The sequence below is a fragment of the Thunnus albacares genome, chromosome 19, assembly GCF_914725855.1.
Source record: "Thunnus albacares chromosome 19, fThuAlb1.1, whole genome shotgun sequence".
Classification (NCBI taxonomy): Eukaryota; Metazoa; Chordata; class Actinopteri; order Scombriformes; family Scombridae; genus Thunnus; species Thunnus albacares.
The window spans coordinates 13,614,510-13,641,558 of record NC_058124.1 but is presented as its reverse complement, the minus strand read 5'-3'; the positions used below and the strand labels follow the sequence as shown (position 1 = coordinate 13,641,558).

The 27,049-nt window shown below is 41.3% G+C and overlaps 1 protein-coding gene across 1 annotated transcript; it reads right to left on the bottom strand.

Annotated features, from left to right (window-relative positions):
• Window positions 1–1,064: 1,064 nt before the first annotated feature.
• On the bottom strand, window positions 1,065–26,394 carry tinagl1 (tubulointerstitial nephritis antigen-like 1). The gene is made up of 12 exons (XM_044335700.1): window positions 26,206–26,394; window positions 22,557–22,867; window positions 20,051–20,117; window positions 14,843–14,935; window positions 14,607–14,721; window positions 11,989–12,115; window positions 11,354–11,504; window positions 11,061–11,247; window positions 9,834–9,879; window positions 8,711–8,834; window positions 4,669–4,714; window positions 1,065–4,309 (listed from the first exon to the last, which is right to left on the bottom strand). Exons 2-12 carry the CDS (start codon window positions 22,858–22,860, stop codon window positions 4,139–4,141), a joined length of 1,431 nt encoding a protein of 476 aa, XP_044191635.1. The 5' UTR covers window positions 22,861–22,867; window positions 26,206–26,394; the 3' UTR covers window positions 1,065–4,138.
• Between the last annotated feature and the right edge of the window lie 655 nt (window positions 26,395–27,049).

Below are 27,049 nucleotides of genomic sequence, written 5' to 3'. Positions count from 1 at the left end.
TTTTTATATTAATGCAATAAAAGAGAAAATATGTGATTATGTTTTTCTTTTTCTAGTTGCATGATCTTCCTTATTCTGCTGTATTAGAGCAATACTAACTCTACACACTGAAAACCTGTGGAGCAAGTGAACAACTTTTCTCTTTCTCTGAGAAAAATACACTTTTAAGGCTGAATATAAGCAGAAACTTGTAAAACTTGTAAAATTGCAACAACACAGAAGTTTTCTTTTTAAAACAGCTCATCCATGTGCTTCTAACAGAAATTCACCAGACCAAATGCATACTTAAAGTTAAAGTATAACCTGAGTTGAACAATGCAAGTACTCAGTTTCATAGGTGAGTGATTTTTTAATACACAGCCCGATGCAGGAATGCAAGGTTAAGGTTACCCCTCCAAGGCGTCTGTGCTGGACACAGCAGGTCTACTTGCCCTTCTATTAACTAAGTGTTTGTTCGGCATGCTGTCAGTGAGAACATCTGGTTGTTTTCACTCACAGAGCCTGTTGATATATGTGACAATCTTCTCAATATGGCTAATTTTACAGACCTGCAATTTCTCTCACTTCAAACAGGAGGGTGCCCATTTTCAAGGTTAGAGTGCTGTCCCTCTCTGAGGCAGATGTTCACCCAGGTGTTTATGTGAGACATGGAGGCACATGGACATACTTTTACACATAATAGCAGAATGAAGGAGCAGGAATTGTTGGAAATTATGTTTATTTAAGCACTATGCTAATGATACAGTTTTTCTTAGAGTATTTTATCATTTAATTTAATAATTTTAATAAGATTTTTCCACTTGCGCATACTCTTTGACCTGGTCTTCCACTGAGTGCTGGCCAGAGTTACCGCTCTAAGTGATGGAAGAGTACGCTGACACAGCAGAGTCTTATAATAACTATCCTCATCTCACCCGGCTACGTGCCATTGAGCTTCTCCCTGAACACCCTGCACCCAGTCCCTTGTGGCTCACTGATCCCAAATGTTCCTAAAGGTCGCATACCTTCACTACCATCCATACAAGCTGTAATATTTCAAGTGGAAATGGTAACAATGAGACTGATTGTGGTTTTTGGAAAGACTTTATTGTGCCGCACAGGTGAACACTAATGTGGTATTACACTTAGTGTACACAATACAAGAGACAGATAGATAATAAAACATTGCACAGGAAAACAAAGAGGAATAAAAGTATATAATTTACACATCTTGTCATAAATAAAGTCTACACATCAGTGGATATGGAGTGGTTCATTTTCATAAAATACACAACTTCTGAGTGGGTTTCTGCTGCAGCTCCTGGGGAGGGGGTTGTGTAGTTGGAGAAAACTGTTTGGCTGAAAGAGTTAGATAAATTTATATGGAACAGATTTGAGTATAATTGTAATATGGGTGTAATTAGTTACATCTGAACCATTATTGTACATAAAAATAATCATAACTAAATCGCTTCAGTGTGTTTACAAATATTTCCTTGAGAATCTTTCTTTTCTTTTCTGCAAATTCAATGTCATCTGGAGCATTTTGGTCAAACTAACAATGAACCCGAATGACTGTTAATCCAACAAACTGTAAGCAAAAAGAAATGGACATCAAAAATAAGAAAAGGATTCCAGCTTTGGTCAGATTTCACTTTCTGCATAACAAAACTCACTTTTTTCTGGCCCCTGATACACACCTGTTACGCTAAGTTACACTGTATGGAACTAGGATCATCTTAGCTCTACGATGCATTTAGGGAACGGGATCTTGGTTTGTCCAACATATACAGTACTCATGTTGATGCTGCTCTTGAGCAGGGAGGTCATGAAATATCTTGTATAAATTAATATTAAAGGATTCCCAACTTCACTAGTAAAAATATGCGCAATTGTAATGAAACAAATGAGACAAATTTTTGCACAGGTAGTGAGTGCAACACGAGAATGTAAGCCAATCTAGCAACTAAGATTTTGTTCACTGATCTATGTCTCTCTTGTAAAGGAGCAACTTATCCACAGATGAAAATATAGAAGTGAGGAATCTCCTTCTTTCTGCTAACAGAAGATTGACATAATCACTTTCTCTTCAGGGCAAGGAGCTCTGTTTCACATTGTTCTCTGTGTATTGTCATTCATTGTAAACCTGTCATGTATGCTGATATGCTTCTCTTGATCTTTCTCTACCTTTGCTCACTTCAAAGTGAAAGCAAGTTTCAGTACATTGAAGGAGAAACATGCAATAACTGCTTATCTGTCCACAGCCCCTCCAACACATTGCACATTGCCTGTCCATCCGGACATTTCTTTTTGCTTTTATGTCTATCTGCCTGTCCATGCCTGAAGGAGACGATAGAAGGACTTTAAGATCATGAGACATGATGATATAGAAATGGAAAAGCCTTTTGAAGTTACAGTCGAAGCACACCAGGATGTAGTTTAAGGCAAGTGGTAATAATATACTGTACTTTCTTTTTCAAGTCAGGCTGTGCTCAAAAAAAAAGATCTGAAAATCCCTCAATCAGCCTGCAATCGATTGAAATAAAGACATCAGAAAGTGCTGTGATGCTGTAGCAAAGCAAGGCACACGGCTGATAACATGTTAAGTGTTCCAGCAGAATACACTAAAAAATAAAAAAATGAGAACATTACCAAGTCACACAGGGCATCTGCAACCTGTTTGACTAGTACAGGTGTTTCAGTATTTGTTAGAAGTGGCTTTAAATGTTTATTACACGTGAAATGCATCAAACTAGCACAGACTGGACTTCAGCAGTAGTCTCCCACCCACCCTCTTCGCTGTGGCCAAACAGTTACAACTATGTAGAAGCACAAACAGAAAAGCAACCAAGTGATGAGTGTGTTATGAAAGTTACTACATACAGTACATCTTAAAACAAGTAGTAAAATAAAACTTTAAAATATAACAGCGACAAAAAAAATACCATCCGTAGCTCAAATTGTAACAGTGTGCACAGAACAGATCAAATTAAGACTACTATACACAAACACTATCTTTCTTTCGCAGTGGTCAAAACAACTCTGCTTCTTTAAGGCATTACAATCTTTTTTTATTTTAATGGGATGGTGGGGTCAGAGAATATTTTATTAAATTGGTCATCATGACAACTTTTTCAATCATCTTTCACCTGCAGCCAAAAACAAGTGATACATGTTTGACTGGTGAGGCAATGGCTCTTTAATTTTATCATATCCCATCTTCTGACACTGTCCCCAGTATAAACGTGTAATTGGAGGGCAAAGATTTAGCCTGTTTCATTGTTAAATTATACTGCTTTTTGATTGTTGGTCAGTATCAGTATTGTTGTAAGTCCTCCTAAAATCCCAAAGTTATTTGTAATTTAATATTCCGCACTAAATCTCTTATTGTTTCCAGTGTCAGATTCTACGTTACTGGAATGTGTGAGAAACTCTACTGCCTGCAGCTACTATCTCTATACAAGGGTCCTCTCTAAAACTGAGGGAATGAGGCGAACTGTGCAAGTGTAGAGCTGACAGGTAAATGTCAATAAGGTCATCTATGATATATTATCATGTTACACAGTTAACCTGGGTGTGTCTTTCTCAAAGGGAAATGTCCCTGTATGATGTCTGATAATCTGGCTCTCAGATTTCATCTTTTCCGCCTGTCTAGATTATAGATTTAGAGCTAGAAAAGACTAAAGGTTCAAGTTGACAAGGAAACACAAAGAAGAATAAAAAAAGATCAGATTAGGCCTCTCCTTCTGTCATCACCCAACTTGACATGAACGTGTTTCACCAGATGTTATGCTGAGGATTCTGGGAAGTGTGGTCTTTGGAACAGAAGGTACCTGAGGTGCGTAATGTGGCATCATGACGCCAGGCAAGGCAACATAAAAGAGCTTTAGCTTAGCTGAGTTTTTCTTTGTTTTTTGGTGCCATAAATCTTGAGTTACAGAGGGAGTGGGGAGAGTTGTTCTATTAAAGGGGTAGAGAGGGTGGAGAAGAGGAGTTGTATTGATCCCCAGAGTAAAGTAAGGTGTAAAAGGAGAGGGCACGGGGGCTTTGGGCTCTCCCAGCCAGCTTGGTGTACAAGGGGATGTTATAAAGTTCTCTTGGTGTGGTTCTTCTCTGGGGTAACAACCAACTCTACAGTGGGATAAAAACAAAGATGTCTCTAAGTGTGTCGACGACGATGATGGTGGTGATGATGGTTGTGCATGTCCTCCATCGTGATCCTGCCCCACACGCCGATCACAAATGTTTCAATCTCACACTCATTGTCCCCACGAGCAATACGGAAGTAGCCATTCTCTCCCCAGTTCTTTCCCCAGGAGTTGGCAGCAATCTGAAAAGGAAATATATTACAAAGAATGTAAAATACAGTTAAGGATACTACAGATGTGCCATATTTTAATTCAAGAATGCATATACCTGGTCCTATTCATGCACATTAGGCAAAAAAACTGAACAACACTGTTAAACACACCCTTTAAAACTGTATTCCATTAGAAAAAGTACAGTTTTGAGCCAATTAAGATCCAGTTTGGTCTTGAAATGTACTACTGCTATACTAGTATACTATACTTTTTCTTATGTAATAAGTGTTTAACAGTGTTGCCTGTTCACAGTATGTACAGTTTTTAGACTCCTGGACAAGAAAGATGTACGTGTGTTTTGCACATTGAAAAAAAAACAATATCTTACCCAATATTTTTGTGATGTCCCATCATAGTGTCTCTCCTCTCCCCACCTGGTGCACAAAGCCAAGAGGATAGTTACCCAACATGCATGAGAGTGAAAAGCCAAAGAGCACAACAAAATGTCCTCAAATATAAATGTCAAAATAGCTGTGTCAGAGTTGCACAGCTATTTTTAAATACAGAGGATTTCCAAGAAACACGCTGATGTAAACACCTCTCAGGAATGTGTTCACCTAGGGCACGCTTGGAATTATTTAGTAGAGAAAGGCAGGAAGAGGTAGAAGTAGTGTTCAAGTGTGGGGAAAAAATCTTTCATCTCGTCTACAACATCCTGAAAACAGAGTATTTATGGCTGGACACCGCCTTGTTGCACTCATACATCCATTCCAATCCAAAAACACGGAATTCCCCTTTTCCTCTGTTGTTTCCGCACTCCAGATTCGAAACAGGAAGGAGAGGGAGGTTATGAGGAAGTGAACACCACCTCAACCCCGTCAATGCACAGAAAGGAGACAACACTCAGGATGAAACCTAAAAACACAAAAATACATACGAGGCATATCTTTACCCTCTTGCGCGCCAGCAGCTTTGTTCTCAGGAAACCTTGGCAAAGACCCATAAATTCCCATCATGCCTTGCACTTTGGTCTTAGCTTAGCAGCTGCCAACTTTTAGACGCCTGCCGTTTCTGCTCGTCATGATCAAAACATTCTCCCAAAGCCGATTCCCATCCTGTTTTTGCACTCCGGGCCTTTGGTTTCCCAGGAGACTCCCGGTGCCCAAATCGCTTGTTGTCTTTTATAAGGGAAAGGAATGCTGGGAAATAGTGTGGCTGGTTTCAGAGTCTGCCAACTCTGTAGCCTGCCACCACAACACTGGCAGATAGTGCCAACCTTCTATCAGCAAGTGACTTTATTAGCCCAGTGTTCCCCTGACTGGAGTCAGACGTCACATTGACCAGCAGAAGACACATTAAAGGCAGCTATATAAACAACAGATGTCAGTTACAATCTGAAACAGAGATGATTGGGCTACTTTGGATGGATGTGTGCCTGTGTGTAAAAGCACCTGTATGTGTGGTTCTGTACCTCCATATGCATGCCTGCCTGTCTGCATATTTATCGGTATGGACAGAGCCAAACAGAATCGGACCACTGCTGATCTCTTATCTGGCCTCCAATCAGCTCGCTTGCTCACTCGGGGACAATGATGGGCATACCGTCGTGCCCATGTGCCCCGCCCTTCCCCAACGCCCCTTAGCCCACCCCTGACCTCTTCTCCGGGGGACTGATCCCCCTCTCTCTGTCCGGTGCAGTCAGGATCAGCAGCCCAGACAATGCCCTTTCCACCACAGTGGACCTCAATGCTCTTTCCACAAACTTTCCCAGGCTCTGGGCTTAAAGGAACGCACCGCTATGGGATTTGGTCTGTGTAAACACACTGATGCCTGTGGCTGGCAGGTTGGTGCTCAAAACACTACGTTCCCCGACTCCCCCCTTTCACCCTATCCATCCCTAAACCCGTGTCTCTGGTACATCCACTCATCCAGAGTGGCGAGGAATCACAGTGTCAATAGAAGGAGCCAAAGAGCAGGAGGCATTCAGGGAACTGGGAATACTCATCCTCAGCATCATCTCACACCCTGCATACCTCCACAGTTTATTGACATACTAAAGGTATAGAGACATAATTACAGCCCATAGAGTGTGATCCTGGTGTACAAACATGTTCACAGTTTTGCATGAAGACATTTATGAACAGTGCATACTACTGAAGTATGTTATTTAAACATGCTAAGTACAGGTTAGACATGCACATGCCAATACATGCTATATTGTTTGATGTCATAAAAGGAAGCGACATAAAATATACAGAACGTGCAAGACATGCACACAATAAGGGACAGGAGAAGCGGAGGATCCTTTTGTGTGTTTTGTCTTCATCAGTGGCCGATCAGATAAAAGAAGAGAGGCTGCTTTTATCGTAGCTCTCGACTACATTGTCTGGAGTTTTTCATGATTTTTTAGAAATTGTTATTCAAGTCAGAGACAAGCTCAAACGCTATGGTGCTAAGGTACAGTCAAATGCTTACAAAAACACATTCCTTTGCCCCCCTTATAGGGCCCATTACAAGGTAGCTGCTTATTTTTCTCATTTCGAGAAAGTGAGATTAGTGAGCAGCAACCTATCATTGTTACAACAGACACCAGCTGGATGAGTTACACTGTCAAATATTTACAAGTAAAAAGGATGTTTAAGACTTTTTACAGGTTAAAACCTCTGCTGGCCTCTCACTGCCCTCTGACACATAACAAGACTAGGTCAAAACCTATATGGCTAGACAGTGTATAGTCAGTGTTACAGGGATAGTCAGTGGTGGTGTCTACAATGTGAATTCCTGGATATAAAATGTTCATCTTCTGTAGTGGTCCCAGTAATATTTGTTGTTAATGTGTACTAAAGTAGCCTATCACATGACATGGTTAAGCAATGTTTGAGTCAAAAAAAGGGTATAATTGCAGTTGATAGAACAATACTTTCCACTCATATCTTGAGATGTTTGATTTGAAAGAAAACTGATTTTAATTTTAATTATAAGTATTCTAATTATCTGTTAACTCCCCCTGCTCTTTCATCTGTTTCTGTCTGTAAACACATGGTCTCGTCCATATGTTTACGTAGGATTAGCATGCTAGGCTAACAGTCCGTCAGCTATGTGACTTTATATCCACACTGTGACATCTTTCAGAGCACACAAACACCATAAACACACCTGATACCTGCCCAGAATGGTGCTGTTAAACCAGAAACACCACGGCTACACCTTATTTTTATACAGTCTATGGGCTGCACACTGCACAGCACGGCTATGCTAATGATCTTAGCCATGCTAACTAGCTGCTAGCCGCCGTGCAAGCTGGTAAAATGGATCCATCCCACCTCTTGTATGGGCAGGTTGGTGCTCCTGTCAATGTGAGAGCCTCCATGTGATGCTTTGTTCAGTAAATGTTTCTTCTTAAAACTTATCTGGAGGCTGTGCTCACTCTCAGTCCCACTGAGGGATTCATTTTGAAAGACCAATGGCCAATGGGGAAACTGGTGTAATTGGGGAAAACTGGTGTAAATGGTGTAACTTCACCACTCAGTCAGTCAGTCAGTCAGTGATGGACAGACATTTGGGGTCCGTGACCGGTCCAGCCAAAAACTGCAGCAAACAACTACCTGTCCGTGTGGGGATAGTCTAAATGATAACAAGAGTATCTTGGCTTGGATGTGCAGAAGAGAAAAAAAAAGAGGAAGCGGTTGCAGTCAGTGAGTCAGACGGCCAATTGAGGAGCGATGATGGAGACCCCACAGAGTGCGAAGAGATGTGGCGAATAGAAAGCAAGGAGAAAAGAGAGACAGAGGGTGGGGGCAGGTAATCCAGGTGTGTCAGCCGTCTGCCCGTCTGCATATTTGTGGTCGCTGAAGTTACTAGATAGAGGAGGAAGGGGGAGGGGGCCTTGTCTGGGGCAGATGGAGGACTGGAGCCAAGGTGTGTCTTTAAGAGCAATAGACTGGGAGGGAAGCTTATTCACAGGTACACTCTCGACTAGTAAGGTTTTGATGAGGCTCACAAAATTCAAGTCTGTTACCAGGACCAACTCATTTAAAACCTGATTCATCCTTTAGAAACACTTTTTCTGCTGAAATGGCATCTGTTGAGCATGTAGCAACAGTGAAGCCAGACACATGGACACCAGGTTCATAATGAGAGAAGACAGATGTTTTTTATCCAGTCCTCATTCACTTAACAGGCAAATGTAAACTTTGTGTGACATGACATGTGGATTTTCATCCTCATCACCGCTCCAAATGAAGAAAAACTTTTTATTACAGAGCACAAAGGCATAATATGAAAGCCTAGCTTAGTGTTTATGTTGAGTCCAGTCAGGTTTGGGTAAAGAACAAAACCTCTACTTAGGGCCTTTCTATGACCAATAGGCTGGTGGTTTCACAAAACAAGGCAACCATTAAGTGCACTGTAGTGTTACATTGGTAACTTACCCAATGATCCTGACTGAGTGTGTACCATGTTTGCGGTATTGTGGAGGTTTGGTGAAGCTGACGTCAGTGTGTTTGTAGATCCCACTCTTATAGACAAAGAAGTCCTCATGGACCTCCATAATAGCTGCAAGAACAAACAAACAGGGAGAATTAGTAGGTGGATATAACACACACACACACACACGCACACATAATATGACTTTACTTTATAAGGGCTGCTGAATCTATTGTGGGCAGTTAAAGATAAAAATCAAGCCTTGATTAATCTAAAAGTAATTTCCTAATTTCGCCAAACACAAATTCCAATTTTTCCCCAGAGTCACACACACCCAGACATCAGACAAGGCAGCTGTGTGTGTACATGTGTTCACTGGTGTGAGCTTCAAAACTGAACTCCATGTGACTTTCCTATTCCAGCTCAATGGGAATATCTCTCCGGATGTACAGCTAAGAATTTCCCTTATTTGGAGGTATACCTGAGTTCAGTGTTCCCTGGTTGAGAACAGTAGTTTGTACCTCCCCTCTTATCAACAAATCATAGAATGATACACAATGAGCAATTACACACACAAACACACACCTCTATGCCTTTGTGTCAGAGAGGAACTCCGGCAAAAAGTAAAGTTGATGTGAAGCCAGTAAGTCTTCGTGGACCTCTAAACAATAAAACAAGAGGCTGGCACAGACTCACAGAGAATCTCAGAAAACACACACACACACACGTGACTCCTCTATTCAAGTGTACTTGACAATGGTCCAGATGGGCACCAGACAGTGAGGCATGCTAGTAAAGGAAGGTCAGCTCCATTATACTGACATGAAGGCCCATCATTTTTGACCAGGTGACTGGGGTCAGAGTTGAAACCCGGGACAAAACCATCAGGATCATGAGGTCAAACATGACATCATGAGAGGTCAGATACCCAACACGAGACTTTGAGGCGCACATGTTTGGAAAATTTGTGTGTTTTTCTGCTTGTCCCTCGGGAGTGCAGTGTTGTGTGTATTTTTAAAAAGAAACACTCACTTGGGAGCAAATGTCAACATTAAAATATTATCTACAAGTCTATTTAAGGAGCACACACACACACACACACACACACACAAAAAGGTATCACTTTACCTTGCACAGGGCCATTATCCATAATCTCCTTCATAATCTCCTTTTCCTAAGAGAAAAGAAAGATAGATGGAATGATTTATAGGCAGAGGAGAGAGAGAGACAGAGAGATCATTACATGTCAGTGAAATGGAGAGGATGAAAACAACCCCCTGGATGTTAAGAGTCAGATAATAAGATTGAGTCCAGCGGGGCCCCTCGGTCTTAATGCCTGGCTTATTGACTTCACAGGCCATCAGGAAGCAGAAACAACAGGCTGTAATGATTTTGAGAGGCATTAGCCATCATTTAGCATTGATGGATGCTGGCTGATAAACCACACGTTGGCTGCAGCTCAGTGGTCGACTTGAGATGGAAGAGATGCGAGTAGCTGCATGCAGAGATGGCTTCTGGAAATAGTTTTAGTGAATGTTATGTGATACTCTGCAAAGGAAAGGCAGGGGTCCATAAAGCGGACATGAAGGACGGATTTTTCTCAAATTGATCAAGCTTTTAATTGTAAAAATAAAGTTTACACACTATTCTCACATTAATTTTCAAATGTTTACTTATTTATTATTTACCTCTCAATTGCTGTGAATAACTGCAGTGCAATATATACTGATATATACTAATGTCGCTAATAATACAGCACAGTTGTCTGTATTTTCTTAATCAGTCATTACTATTGAACAATATCAACTGACTCATTCTGGTTCATAATAGATAATGCTTATGCTGCTATCCCAAGTGATGTCTGTAAATTGGTATGATTCACTCATATATTTGGAGGCAAAGTGGTAATCAGAATAGATTACTTTACAATTCTGTATTATATTTCAGTCACCCTCCTAACAACTGCCAGGACCGAGAAAGTTGCCAACTGCAGGTAAAAGACAACTTCTTGCCCTTCATGGGTTCACTGGAGACTGCTTTCCAGCACTTAATCCTGTACATTCCCATGTTCATTCACAAGAGAGTCAAGTATGCATGAGGAAAGTGTGCAAAAACACATACTGTAATAAACACGTGAGAGAGATTACAGTCTACTGTAGCACGAGGGAGTCAGAAAAAGGTAGAGCAAGCTTATGAAAGCTCAGTGCTGACAGGAAATTAAAGGTTTGTTATGATGGTTGGGGTTTAAACTGATGTAAGAGAGGTGTGGATCGTATATTTGCGGGTGAGTTAGAATACCTGCGTGTATGTGTGCATCTTACATCTCTTTTTTATCTCTGTTTGTGCATTGCTTACATTGGATGAGAGCCTGTAGGGTGGTGTGGACTGGTAGATGTCATTGTGGTAGTTGTGTGTGTTGGGGCAGCGCTGCGTGGCCTGCCTCTTCCCCCGGCCAATCGAGCGACTCTGCATCATACAACGGCCGATCTCTGCTGGTGTTTGCTGTGGGGGCAGGTATGGGTAACAGTCTTCTGTCACCACTCTGTGAGAGGAGAATTGGAAAGATGGACCAAATCTTTAGTAATCACTACTTATTTGCATGCAGCATTTGTTTTTTGTTGCTAGATCATACAAATGGAAGTCTTTACCCTCTACGCCGGAGGTACCACCAGGCCCCATCGATGCGTCCCCCAGCACAACCTCCCTGGTTTCGTGTGTCACAAGAAATGAGGTTCTGTGGTGACAGCTGAGGAGTCATGTGACCCATTGACTGGATCGAGATTCTGTCTGATGCCACAGCTAGTGAAAAAAATAGACAACATTATTATTGTTTCATGCCCAAAACCTTTTCAAACGTTAAGTGATTGCTCTATAATTAAATCAAAAGATTTAAGGATTTTATCCTCTAGATTGTTACTATTTTGTAACTGGAGGTCTTCAGCAAGCTAAAATATGATAACAAATGACAATTAATCATCAGGAGACACACACACACATCCTTTGCAGGTGCTGGTTAACAAATATCTGCACAGAAAAACTAAAAGAAATACTTCACTGACACTGCTCTCTCCTTCCCAATTCTTTTTTCTCTCTACATGGACATGGCAACGTTTCAACCACAAACCTGAGGAAGACCTTTTGTGGTCAAAACTTTGACTACAAAACCTGCCAGCATCGCAGCAAAAAGGGCAAAAGATGTTTCTTTTTTTTTCTTTCCTGTTTTATGATATCTCATACCGTACGTTTCCCTATAAATTCTCAATTTATTCTATTGAGGACCTACCTGCAGTTGAGAAAGCCCAGGAAGCTGCGCAGTTGCCCTGGTCAAGTGGTTCATGAATCTTCCCTGGCCACTTCTCTGCTGAGTTGAAGTAGAGCGGCAGACGGTCACTCTGAGGATCCATGTTCATCTGACAGAAGAACAAATGGAGAAAAAGTTAGAGAGACAGTTTATACAGTCCTGCTTCAGCATAAAATCCTAGTCGAGAAGACCAAACAACGCTCTTACTGAGAAAACATTAATTTATAAGTGAAAACAGGGATTTAGAGTAAAATAGAGCAAACATAAAGATCTAGTAGTGAGACGTGTGTGAGTTTAGTGTCAGGTGGTGCAGTGTTATTGTTTGCACACAACAGAACACAAACGAACGGCTGCAATTAAAATACTTGTGGATGGCTTTTTGTTTAGATGGCAGGCAGATTACATAAGTCTGCTAATCAACCCTCTAGTAGAAGGGACTTATTCACAGACGATTAGGACCATTTGGCCCAGTGTTGATCTCTGACGTTGTGAAATAGACGGAAACCTTTGATCCTGGTCCCCACCATGAAACCATGAGGCCATTTAGTTATATCAGTCTTAAATCTAATGCGTCATTTGGACACAGTGAACTCACATTCTTCAAGGAGGCATCCATGTAGGATACCAATATCACTGTGATAATAAATCCTAATCAAAGGGAGTCGCCCATGATAGAGTGCAAATATTTTCCTGATAGTACACCCTCACCCACAGGTGCTTTTCACATGCCAAACATGGTCAATCTATTAGTCTCCACTTGAGGTTGGATGTGCCCCTAAACTCTCAGTTATGTGTGATAATGGAGCACACACTTCTGTACAAATGACTACCCCTCTCTCACACAAAAAGCCTGGCTGCCTGCACCACATTCCTTGGATTAATAGTGATGTATTCAGAACACTGACCACCTGATACATAACTAAGGAATGTGCTGCTGGTCAGAGATTTGCAGTTGTGAAAAGTCAAAGTCCAAACATGTAGACACCTGACCAAAAGGTGTGATAAAAGAGGAGCAATGGCTGCAAAGATAATGTGTGTGTGCATGTGTAATAAATTCATTCATGAATTTCCCATCCCTTGCACATGATTCTGCAGACAGACAGGAAAGAAGAGATGGAGAGAGATTTATGAATGGGCTCTGATCTGGTTCCTGGCACAGGTAGGGACATGCTAACGGCGGAAGAAGAGGGAGGGGGAGTTGTGAGGTTTTCGGGTAGAAGAAGTTGTGGAATGCTGGGAAAAGTTAAGGTGGGGGGGGGGGGGGGGGGGGCTGTGGATAGATGAAGCAAAGGATGGAGGGCAGAAGAGGGGTGTAGACTGAGAAAGAGGTTGCTCTTTATCCTCCAAGCAGCCACCATCCCCTCCATCTTCTCTGTCTGAGGTTTTGGTTCAGTCTAATGTAATCTGTCTGGGTAAAATGTAAACAAAGACTGAGCGAATCAGAATGGGCTGAGGTTCAAGATGGAGACGCCATTGCATACCAACAAGCCACCATAATTAGGTGAAAAACTTTTTGATCAGCGCTCCCTTGTTGTAGCAGTTGTTAAACCTGCATATCACAAAATCGCAAGCTCCAACAAAGTGTCAATTGAAAAGCCACAACAACGACAGCAACTGTAGCCATTGATATTTTCTCCACATTCTCACCTGCAGATAGAACTTCCTACCTCCCTCCAACAACAAACCCCCCCACACCCACATCTCTGCCCTACATCTGTCACACACACACACACTTCTGACTGATTTGCATACAGTACAATATAATATTTTTATTGTGTAATTATGTAATTAGTTGAAAAGCTGAGTTCAAGAATAAGACATTGACCTTGATCGCTCAAAAATTGCTCAAAATGGTTGATTAAATCATTGGTTGACCAAATGAAAAAAAAAAAAAGAAAAATTGGGTTGAATATATTGCATTTTGTAATGTGATGTAATTATGTAATGTGTTATCATTACAGCTTACTATTCACTTTTCAAAAAGTTTGGTACATTTTCTGTCTACCATGCCCAGTGAAAAGGAAGTGATTTCATTAAAGGGATTAAAAATGAGTAAACAATGTTTTATTGGCCCTTTTACCTCACTGTTGGGTCCATCATTACAAACCCTCTTTAAATACACAGAGCTTTAACTTATGTCAGCCTGAATTTTGGGGAACTTTGTGCAGAATTATGCACAAGAAATACAGAATATTTAATGTAACATTGCAGCTGCAAAAACATGACATCTTGGGCTTGAGGCATTATAAATCTTCAGTGAAATGTTGGAGATACATTGAATGTGATGTAACTTTAAAGCTACTTAAGTGGAATCCTAAGGGGAAAACCATGGTTTGTAATGTGATATTCTACCAGTCCCTGTCGGAAGATTTCTTCTCTCTTAACCCCTTTTTAAAACAAAGTCGGAGTTCAGAGGTCAGACACAAAACAGAAACACTGGAACTGGCAAGGATTCAATGACATGCTCAAGGGCACTTCACCAACACTGGTTTATACTTGTGTGTTCAGTAACTTGACCACCCAACCAAGCCACTAAGTATTCTCTAAGCACTAAGTATTGCTCTTTGGACTGCTGTTTTTTGAAGAGGACTGCCCTGTACCTGGATCTCATTCATGTTCATAATAGTCCTGGAGGGTCTCTGAGTCCCCAGGCGGTAGCGGATCCCCTCGTCCAGAGTCATGCCATAGAGCTGACTGTAGTTAGCTGCCTTCCACCTGACAGCACAAAACAGATGTAGAAAAAGAATAAAGAAGACATGTTTATAACCATGAGTAGGAAATATCTTATTGTATACCATCAAATGCATGTTAATGTGTGCATTTTTGTGTCTTTTACCCATAGTTTCCTCTGTTGACAGCATGGATCATGTCAGGCTCCATCAGACAGGCGTTCTGCTCACACTCCCAGCGTCCTGTGATCCCGCATGTGCTACAGAGGAGAGAAACAGATATTGACTAATTTGAACACAGCATTTCCTTTACAGCTGTAATTTATTTCAATATTCATGTTAAGGTCAGTGAAATCAGAAGCTATCTCGAAGGGGAGCAAATATGCCGGGACTCAGTGGAATTCCTAAATAAGAAATTAAATGAGAGGAGAACGTCAGAAGCTGGAAAATAGTGGGGAAACACAGAACGAGGGAGTGAGGTTAAAGGGAACATGAGCCTTTTAAGGCTGCAGAATGCAAATCCTTTTTTAGTCAGAAGAAAGAGCGACTGTAGAAGTCAAGATGACGGAGTGGATAAGAAAGCAGGATATTAATGATGACGTTCAGACATTTACTTCGGGGATGCTCAAAAATAGAGACCTGTGCTCTGTGTACTTTATGATGACTCACTGTGAAGGATTTTATGTGTGTGTGTGTGGTGTGTGCGTGTGTGCGTGTGTTTGTGTAGCCAGACAGACAGCAAACAAATCACACAGACTGTCAATGATAAGGAACCTTTCACATGACTTAAGCTTATCTACCACTGATACTTCAAGGTAATTCCTTAAAAATTTTACTGTTCCTAAGTTTCATCAGAGTCCCATAAACTTGCTGAAACTTTGACCATTTTCAGAATATTTCATCCCATATAATCCCAAAAAGCAGCTGTTAAGACAAAATGAAACTCCAAACTGATGACTATATAATTACAATGATATTAAAAAAAGATTTAAAATGCCTGCATGCACTTTTACACATCTTTTCTCAACTGTAAAATTTGATGGGTGAACTTTTATGTCTGTACTTAACTACAGAGACTTGTTTACTGTCTTGTTGCTCCATCATACATTTTAAACCCAGTATATCCTAGTGTGTTTATCAGTCATGACAATTTTACATTTACATTCATTATTGCTCTCGTTATCAAGTTGGATGGACTTTGTTACTGACAAAAGGGGGATAATCAGCTCACAATATTCATTCAAGAGTCTACTGTTTAACATTGAAAACAATCTCTTTTCCAATATTCTGTAACTACAGTACATCATCCAAATACTAGATGTTACTAGTTAACCTACATGTCAACAAGTCTACTAATCTTGGCAGTACTGGATACAAATGTTATGCACCTTTTAAGTGAATTGCAAACAGACCTCAAGCTAGATTCTTTCATTCCCATTTGGAGATTTTAAAGCTTTATCAGTGTTTTCTTGGTTTCTTGGTCACTTGACTGTAAATTGTTAAAGTAATATCTTGATCTCAATAAGACTACCTGAATAAATAAACTGAAAAAGTCATTATAAATGATTGAGTATTACAGTCAGCCACAGTGTCAGCAGCTGTTTTGGAAATATTATAATGAATGAGTGCATTACGGGGAGAAGAAGTATGAGGGGTGTTTCCCACACAGGCATGTATGGACTGCCACCCATTCAGTCTACTGTACATTGTGTTTACAGTGAGGGGAACCTGCCCAAGAGGATCATTAAACACACACAAGCACACAATGATGAAGAGGCCAAATTCCTCTTTCGTCACACTGAAACCTACAGAATGTGTATTGCAAACTCTATTCCACCCTGCTGGATCTCTGAGTCACATGTGTAAATACAATGCTGGGGTACACACCCACACACACACTTTACACACTAGCAGAGTTTAAACCAGTGACCGTTTGCCCAACAGAGGGCTGTCTGATGGCCTCGATTGGAGGAAAGAGACGATGACCTCTCACCTCTTCCTTGCTTCAGCAGGAACACAGGCATGCAGCGCAGTGCCAGTGGTTCAAAAACAGCAATAAATTCACACAGTAAATGAATGGGACACACACCGGACACACACATACACACACAGGAACAGGCGTAATGACAGACTCGTGGAGACAGGAGGACAGAGTGTGACTGAGAATGAAATATGAGTGTTTGCAAAGACAGTGGGCGGCCATATTTCACATTCTCCGTCACACTCCCTATTAGAGGGCAGACACCCTCTTCACCTCAGAGACCATACAAACACACTTTCACACATATTATCTACACATACACACCTGAGATGTACCGATCCTGCCAGATCAGTGGGAACAGAGCCATGTTTGTGTGTGTTCAGATATGATGTTATCAACACAGTCTGGAAAACTGTACAGAAACATAAAAAGCCCAAGTTGGCATTGGCTGCTGGCCAATCTGAGGTACATGAAGAGAGCTGAACTGCAGCCAAATCAAAGGATAGATAGTTGCTCCTTTGGGCTGTGTGAGATTGCGGGTGCGAGCAGGAGGCGCCACGCTACAGATCATTCGGAGCAGATAAGGAGCTACTGTATCAGGATGCCAACAGCTCTGAGAGGGAAAAGGCCTCAGCTGGAGAAACCATTAACACAACAAAAGACTGCCGCACATATCGTGGTGCATCTTCACACACACACGCACACTATGATAAAACATAAGAGTTGTTTTAATACTTCACGCTCACATTGTGCTGTGTTTCTATGTCTAGTGCTGACACAATCTGCCCACAAGTTATTTCAAGCTGCAATCATGCTGTAGTTACACATAAAGTTTATATTCTGATTATGACACTGACGTCAAAGCACCAGTTTTTATTGACTGTATTTGCGATATTTGGTGCCCTTTATTTAATGGTCAGTTTAGACAAGTAGGAGGGACAGATAAGAGCGTGCGGAGGCTTAACCACTGCTAATGAGAGACTTTTAAGAGGAAGAGCCGCCTGTTGTCTCAAAGAGGAAACCCTGTTCTCCACCCTGCCTGCAGCCCTGATTCTAAAACAGTTGGGAGGACGCACATTTGGGAAGCTAATAAATGGAGAGAGTGGGAGTGTAAAAGGGAGTGTGTGTGTGTGTGTGTGTGTGTGTGTGTGTGTGTGTGTCCCTCTGCGCCAAAGTTGTGATGCAAGTGTCCGTGTGTATTGCCTTAACATACACGTGTGATAGCGCATGTCCATAAGACTCTTTTGTGTGGCGGTGAAAGAGGGAGTTAGCACATAAATGTTATTTTTTAGTGAACCGGAACACTGGAGGCTATTTTTACCACGTAGCTTGTGTTTGCTCAACCTCCACAAGTCTTTCCTCATGAAGAAACATTAGCTCTGCCATTTATCAACTCAGGCTGACTTCCATTCACGCCTATCTACACACCCATCAGCTCCTTTAGGTCAGACCTAATTGAGCTGCCTTGATAAGAGTCATACTTCAGGCCTATCAAATTGACAGAGCGCAGCTACTTGAGTCGAACAGCTGCAAGTCTTAAAAAAGATGATGTGGAGATCGGTGGGGTCAGCCTGGGATGGGCGAGACATGTCATGACAAACAGCCACAGCGTGTTCTTGTTGTATTAAAATAAATATATTACAGATGTACGAATGGATGTTAAATCAACATTTGCCAACGTGTCTGCAAGTGTGGACACACTCAGGGACTGAGTGAGGAATGACACAGATGTGATAAACTGAAGTAGAGAGCAGGTGAGGAATTCAATAACTCTTCTTCCTGCCTTCACTCATTTGACCTCCTCTGTCTCCTCCCTCCAGTGTCTCAAGAGCTGTTTTACATCGCCTTGACTGCCGTCTATATCATGCAGAAAAATGACAACAGCAACTTAACTCTGTTGCCCCTAGGGTGCAGAAGGCCATGAAGATAAAAGACACTGTATTGCAATATCCAGACTCAGTTTTGTACATCAGATGAGAGTGGATTTTTATCAAAGTAGTAGACTCTGAGCAGTTTGGAAGCTCAAGAGGAAATCTGTTTCACTTATGATTAAATATGCCATGTTACTCACACAACAGTACAGACACGCAAGCAAGCAGACAAGCAAACGAACTATAAAAAGAGGTGGTTGGATAGGAGTGAGGAGGGGAAGAGGAAAAAATAAAATAAAATAAAATAAAACTCTTTCCTGACTCATCCTGGTTCCACCCTGACGCCCAATCAGAGATCCCCATAACAACACTGTAGCTTTCCTTTTTCCTTCTTCTCTTTCCTCCCCTCTGCTCTCTTTCTTCTATATCCTTACACACAAACATACACAATGCCTACCCACACTAACACACACACATACACACACACACCACATGCAACCTTTTATCTATTTATTTTTATTTATTTCTTTATTCATGTTATTGTTATCATGGGTTACTGTCTGGTCCTCTTTGGCTCTTCTGTTCATACTGTCCCGTGTCATATGTGTTTTCATGTTAATCACATATCTTGCACTAAATAAAGGGGAAAAAAAGATGAAATATGCTATGTTACTCACACAACATTATTAAAAGATTTGAAGAAATAGCATGAGGCCTGTTCTGATTTATTTTGAGTTATGAAGCTACTGTCCGTCCTGCGACAGAGACAGACAACCAGGCTCTTCTTCACATGATGATAACAAAGTTTTATAGCAACAAAGATAACAAAGATAACAAAGATAGACAAGATAAAAATTGAATCTCAACAGCATGCTGACTCAGAATATGTGGACATTTTTTTCCTTCAACAAACATTCACAACAACAAGAGCAAACTTCTACAGCTTCCTATTGTGTAAAATGCCTAAGGTTTCGGTGTAGATGTTACGGACATTTCTAAGGCTAACAAAACACTTCATCTGCTAAATATGTGTATTGTTGTTCCTTTCCTATCTCATTACTGTCATATAGGCAAAGAGCTAAAACGGAGAGGAAGGGGCAGTGTATGTGTGTTTGTGTAAATGGAAATATGAAGATTATGTGATAAATGTAAGATACTGATCAAAAATGATATAAAAGGCAAATATTATCCCACTAATCCACTGGTGGCAACATATTAGAAACATATGTTGTGCAGACAACCATTATTCAAACCCACTCAACCGTATTTTAAATTCTATAGTAGATCATTAATTTTTTAAGAATAAGAACTGTACTATACATCAGAGTGAAGAGTGTATAAGCATCAAATGGCTTCAGTGAAGTGTTTGAACAAGTAGATACAGAGAGTATAGATGAAACACTCAAACAGTGATGGAAAAAATGTTTTTATAACTTTAAGCTACTTAAAGGGACATTTAAGGGGAAGCCCAGGCTTAAGAGGTTGAAAGAGAGAGATGGAGGAAGAAAGAGGGGTTTACATACCATAAATTGCAGTTCTCTTTGTATGTTTGCCCCGTAAAGAACTTGTTTCCATTTCTTTCGCAGGTGCCTGAGAAGAGACAAAGAGGGGCAACTTAGTATACATGGATTTGATGTGGCTAAACAAAAAAAAAATCTTGCCACTAATCTCAAAGAAAGCCTCAAACAGAGAGACAAAAATGAGAGACAGAGATGTAGACTTACATATACAGGCATCAGTATAATGTAATCACACTGGCCTTATTCCTTCACTTGCAACCACAATAAAAAGTGTTAATAGTAACTCTCTCAGTGTGTGTGTGTGTATGTGTGTGTGTGTGTGTGCAGTTTGTAGGTCTGTGTGTGAGCGTGCACACAGAATATGTGAGGTCTAAGGAGTTCTGAGCTCCAGTAATCCAGTGTAGGAATGTAGCGTTAGCTTCTTTCCTGCCTTCCCAGGCTTCCTGGGCCCTCGTCATGCTTTAACCAGCTTACGCTCCACTTCGCCACCTCTATTAAGATGGAGGGCCTCAAAAGCAGCCAGTCCATTACATCCATAATTAAGCACCAAAAAATCATCAACCTTTACAAGCTGCAGCGGTGGAGTAAATTCCCCTTTGTCGTTGTCACAAAATACTAAAATAATCTGGCGGTGACAAAGCCGTAGCATTCCTTTTGAATGAGTTTAACGCGTTACACTTGAAGCTTGAACCCTGCTCGCTTTAGATTAGGGAAACTATATTGACTTGGTGACAGGCTCACAATGACTTTTTTTCTACAACCTACAGTAATTTACAATGCAAGGTGTTGTCAGTGTGAATTTCTTATGGAATTTAGGGCATGAGCTGACAGAGAATTTACAGTGTGAGGTGGTTTCCTGGCCTCTTTTGTGAGGCCCAGAGCAGATAGCAAGATTTATGACTGGGGCCCTCAGATACCCATCTTCTTCTCTCACAGCTGTCTGACAGTCTATCACAGCTCATTTATGGCAGGGCTGCAAGGTGTGACAAGTTACACATTGATAGAAAAGAATTTTATACACAGGAAACTTGTTGTACTGATGGTGATTTGATGTAATAGGTGGCTGTGGCATATTTCATATAGCACAATAAAGACGTGTTCATTTTTTTCTGAGTGAATATTAGAAAATTGTATAATGACTTTGACAGCATAATGAGTAGAGTCCAGCTACAGTAAATAAAGCATTGGATATTGAGTTATGGACAGCAACAATCTGTGACTGGAGGGCAGCGATAAGATAAAACGGCCTATTGTAAAAAAATCCCGCCGCCTTTTGAAGTGCCGAAGCCTTCCTCCAGGCTGTGTCACTGTGTGGTCAAATATCTGTGTCTGCACACTCTTGCACATGTGTCCACAACCACATAGTGTGCGTGCATGCATTAGCTTGCATATGTGCGTCCCACCTCATGAGCCCTACCTTTTTGTCCAGGGAACACATACCTGCAAGGACCCCTCTACCTCCTGTCCTGCACCCGTTGTCTGTCTCTCCCTCCCTCTACATAGCCCACATTCTTTCTCCTGACCTCCATTCATCCCGCCATCCGCCCCCCCTTCCTTCTGTCTGGGTTAATAAGAAGCCTACTGTTCCCTGCACTTTTCTCAGGTAGGTCTCTGCTGTCGCTGGCACTTTTTACACCTCTGCTCTGGGAGAGTGGCACTAAAGCTGTGTAGGGAGGCCAAATGTAATGAACTAGTTGGAGAAAATGAGCTAAATCTTAATTTATCCACTTAGGGACTGTACAAAAATTATCAGGGGGCAATGGGGAGGTTAGAAAAAGGGGAGACTATCTTTTTAATCTTCCCTGAAGGGAGGGTAGTCGGATGTTTTTTGGGAGAGTAGGGGAGGGTCTGTTATTTTACTCTTGCACCATATTCTTATATTTAATTTCAGCCTTCCCTTCTGAGATTATCAATATGTCCATCTTGAGAAACACAATACACAATGTGGAGCTAATTAGTTACTAATTGAAAGTTATCTATAGCCTTATTTTTTTCACTAGCCTTAACAGTCACTCCTTTGTTCTGCATCACAATAGCGGCCACGAAAAGGGCCAGTTTGCACATTCAGTGGCTGTAATGACTGTTAATTTAACCGCTCTTTATTCAAAATTAATGAGGGGCAGAAATATTCAATTTATCTATAGATCCATTTTGGTTTTTGTATTTTTTCATAAATACATTATTTTGAGATATTGGTGGGAGGGTTTTGATTTTTGAAAGCAAATTGGAGATTTAGCTCTGCTCCCCACCTCAAACATTTTTTGTACTGTCCTTTATCTTAAGCATGTTTCTGTTTTGTAAGGTTGAAAGAGGGCAGGTATGTAATTGTAATTCATTTTCAGGCCTCATGCTGCTTTGCATTGTGGTCCAGCACAGAGCTTGTCAGTGGGGTTCTTAGCTCCTCTGACTGAGCTGTGCCTGGCTTAACAAACCACGACAGGCCCACACACACTCCTGTAAAACTCACCGATGCACACACAAACACGCTTCTGCACCCTGCCTTACTTACCAATGAAAGGTGGCTCCACACCGAGACATTGACTCCAGAAGTCAGGGCAGCAGTCAGATACAGTGCGGTTGCAGAACAGGTCACAGTAGCAGATGGTGTCCAGGTAGGGCACCGTGCACAGGTCGTCTCTGCCGGGGCAGCAGCCTCCTCTCCTCTGGCAGTACGAGCCATATGGGTCCCTGATGCCACCTACATGGAGCGGACTGGCAAGTTCCCTTTTGGTCCTTCTTGACAGGATTCTTTCTGCAGTTCCCTCTCCCGCCACCAGGAGCAGCACCGCCACAGTCAACAGGAAGAGGTTCATGATAAATCTGTGAGAGGGAAAGGACAGGGAAGGCGATATAAGATATTTATAATACAGGTAATAGATCTATAATCTTTATTCTTATGGACAATTATATGATGGAGTGGAAAATGTTTGTGAAAGTCAGCTTGCTTTCCAAAGATGAGACACTAAATACTTCACACTTCACAGGAGAAGAGGTGAAAAGGTTACAGTGTGAGCAGAATAATTGGGGTATGACTGCTGCCAACACACCATCCACTTCCCGCTATGAAATTCACATACATACACACTCACATACACACACACACACACACACACACGCACACACACGCACACACACGCACACACACACACACACACACACATACGCACAAAAGATATCTTTAAACAGAGCTGGCCAGCAAATGGTCCGAGCAGAAACCCACATGATCCTTTGAGATCATCTGCTTATTTTTTTTTCCTAACTTTCCTTTCAAGCAGCCAAGACAAACAGCAGCTAAATATGAAAATACACTCAGCAAAAAAAGTGGAAAACAAGTGTTCAATGATAGAAACACAGGGCTCTTTAAATGTTGAATGATGCATGAAGCAGTCATTTCACGTCTCTGCATATATACGTGTAGGTCCCACATTTTATTATATTTCTGTTTGGTTTTTTTTCTTCATAAATTCTGGTATTATTTTTATTCGTGCAGCACGGGTTGCCATATTGAAGCAGCTGCACTGTGATCAACTTGTGATAAAATATTTTATCTCAGAGGGACCTGCCAGTACAGTTACTAGTATGAAGGAGCCACATTATCATCCAAGATTAGGTTGTTATCAAAGTAACGGAAATAAAGTAATGTCCTGCTGTCAAAACTTATCTGTCACACTTGAGGAAATTATCTGCATGAACAGACACAAGCCACATCCAGTAATAACTGACCTCAGAGACAATGAGGTTTATCTAAACAGGGGGAAACTATATATTTACTTTAAATGCCCGTTAAACACAGTCGCAGAAACTAATATGAACAAACTTGTGCTGCAGACTCTGGTATCAATAATCTTGAAATGAGCGTTTAAAAACAAATCAGAGAGGATGAGGGCTAATTTGAAAAAACAATAATGTGAAACACTGTTTACAGACTACTATTAAAGGGACATTTCACCTTATGTGTCACCTGTTCTCCAACTTTATATGTGATACACTGTGATAAGGAATATTTCCATCTGGCCACAGTGTCAGTGATTCAGATTTGAAAAAGCCCTCCACTGGTTTTAACTTTAACAATTTACTCTCCAGTGTGTGTATATACACGTGAAACTCCTTCAATGACCAGACTTAGTGTGTGTGCATGTGTGTGTGCGTGAGTGATCCAAACTCTCACTCTCAGGCTTAACAAAGGTCATACAATCATCCATGTGTATGTGTGTGTGTTTATTGGTCTCAGGTTACAGAATGGTGCGGTCTATGTGACGCCGGATAAAGGCGAGGGGTTTGCCTGCTGCTTACATAAATAGCATCATTAATTATCCAATCAGATCTCAGAACACAATAGACACTCTGCACATAAAGCGGGGGCTCCGGAAAAGATCTTTGCTGTGCTGTTTTCTGCATGACTGCGCCTTTAGTTGAAACACACACACACATACCACACTATCACACACACACACACGCACACAAGCATATGGCAGAATGGGATGGGCAGGTCTCCTCCTTTACACAAGTGTTTTGTTGTGGCAGACTCTAAGCAGCAGTGCAATAAAACACCCACCAGTCTGCTGAACGAGCTGCTGAGGCCTTTAGGTCAAACTGCTGATCATAATGCTGCCCGCTGACAGTACTTTAGCAGTAGCATCCCTATACAGACAACATAGCATTTGTTGAGTGACTAACCCCAAAAATCATCCTTATTCTCCCAGTAGCTCTCAGATAATGTGAGATAACAATGATAAATTTAGTACATTATCTGATTTTCTTAGCCAAAATATCCTGTAAAACTCAATATTTCTAACAGATTTATATGGTCAGCTCAATAAGGAACAGCATTTAATGCTGAGCAACAAACATTGGAGCCTTTCAGCACATAATACACTCCTTTAGTCTTGCCTCTGAGGTTTACAGAGTGTCACTGAAGCTGCCATATGGCCCATCAGTGCTCCAGACAGCTGTGGCCAAGCTACTGATCTCAAACTGTGGCTGCAGGACAGATGAACCCTTAGCATGGTTCAAAAACGTATACACACTCAAATACTGTACATATACTCATCACACATGGTGCATCAGAGAAGTCAGTGTCATCCAGCTCAACCCTCATCCCAGCTTCAGGACCACGCTCACAAACTCAACTGGTTTGATCTCAGTGAATTGAGCATCACTGTCTGTGTGCAAAGACTGAATATATCACACTCAAACACTCAAGAGCAAATTAAATTAGAACAAATTAACCCCAAATTACAAATGATGGATGTATTTTCTCACTTATCCCTAGTGGTATCTAGCCATCCAGTTAATTTTGTTTTTATTTTTCCCTGGTTTTTAGAGAATTAATTCAACAGCAACACCTTTTTTCCAGAAACAGTGTTCCAGCTAGTCTGAACAACGCACAGACCTCAATGTGGGCAAAGTGAAAGTACTTTCATGATCAACATGTTGTAACTTTTCAATTCTGTGGGCATCAGAAATGAACTAATTATCTAAAACTAAAACTATCTGTGTGGCTAGATACAATTAGGGGTGAGTGAAAAAATCTTGAAAATTTGGGTGAACCAAACTTTTAATTCCTCCTGCTTAGACATGCACTATTACCACACTTTTTCCTTCACACAGCTGAACTTTGAGATATCACTGCACCACCCACCAGATAAATCAGCCTTCCTGGCTCAGTATAGTATTCGTAAAAAGTCCTTCCACACAGTCCTTGACTATTCTCTGTCCGGCTCTATTTTCAAAAACACCCACCAGGTCAAGGCAGCGGAGAACAGAGAACATTTTTAATGCCGCACAGGTGTCTAATGAGGCTCGCACCTCAACAGGTGAGTGAAGGGATTAGGTCTTGGTGCATTATCAGTCTCATTTTGAATTACACAAGAGGAGCAGCCACACACTCGCTGGACTCAATAACCTCTCGCAAAAAAAAAAAAATCTCACCAGTATCCCACTCATATTGTCGAATCTATTAATAACCTTGTGAATGTTGTGTCCTACAATCTGACACCTATAAAGTAAATATGTAGTAACAGTTAAGACTTGACTAAAGAGAGAGATATTTATGGTAACATAAGGAAAAGTGTATGCCACGCTGTGACGTTCAGCCTGCACCTGCCTGGAGAGAAGAGGGAGAGGGAAAAGCGAAGAAAGCAAACAGTTTCTTTTACCTTGTTTGGAGAGAGAAATCAGAGGGTTTTTTAAATCCGATAGAAAACTGCAGAGCTGTGTTGATGTCTTGCTCAGGAAGTCCTTCACAGGTAGAGAGTTTTTGGGTAAAAAGTCAGTCTCCCTTTTCTCTGTTCCTCTCTCTCACACACAGGATCTGCTCTGTCACCCTCTGTCTTCTCTATATACAGGCAGCAGGCAAGGCTAACCACTCCCCCCGGCGCCCCCCTTCACTCTCTGCCCTGTCCCTTGCTTCACTGCTCAAATCTGTGCTCTCTTTCTCTCTCTCTCTCTCTCTCCCTTTCACATACACACTCACTTCTTTCCCTGACTCCCACAGGTTGGTTGTCTCTTCATGCCTTCCCTTTCCTTATCAGAACTAGAACCTCCAATCTGAAAGTGAAATGGTTTTGCACTCAGACACATCTATATTCACTCCACTGCTTCTTCTTGTATTTTCTTTCCGCTCTCACTTTCCCTAACAGCAGCAACGACAACAATAGTTTCCCCTCTGCTATCTATGGCCTTTCATTGTGTGATTACACTGCTGGGTCACATCTCCTTGTCTCTTCTATTGTAGATGACTACTGACCTCCTGCCTACCATCTAGTGGCCATGGATGCATAATTTCACCTCAGGCAGTCAGGAAGTTATGGAAGACCTCCCTGTTTCTAGAAACTAACAAACCAGCCTCTGGATGTCAAGTTTTGGCAGGTGTGGTTTTTAGGGAGGTCAAATTCTCTGAATGTACAAAATATTACAGATGTTTTCTTCGGTGTAAACCACATGTTAGTTGTCTCAAATCTGTCTGTTCATCATCTGCTTCTTTTTCATAACATCTCCTCC

Excerpts from the sequence above, each read along its gene's own strand:
- tinagl1 (XM_044335700.1), bottom strand. The coding sequence starts at position 22,860 with ATGAACCTCTTCCTGTTGACTGTGGCGGTGCTGCTCCTGGTGGCGGGA. Across the intron at positions 14,936-20,050 it reads AAAGAGAACTGCAATTTATG|CACATGCGGGATCACAGGAC; the intron begins GTATGTAAACCC and ends TCTCCTCTGTAG. Across the intron at positions 11,248-11,353 it reads TGGTACCTCCGGCGTAGAGG|AGTGGTGACAGAAGACTGTT; the intron begins GTAAAGACTTCC and ends CTCCTCTCACAG.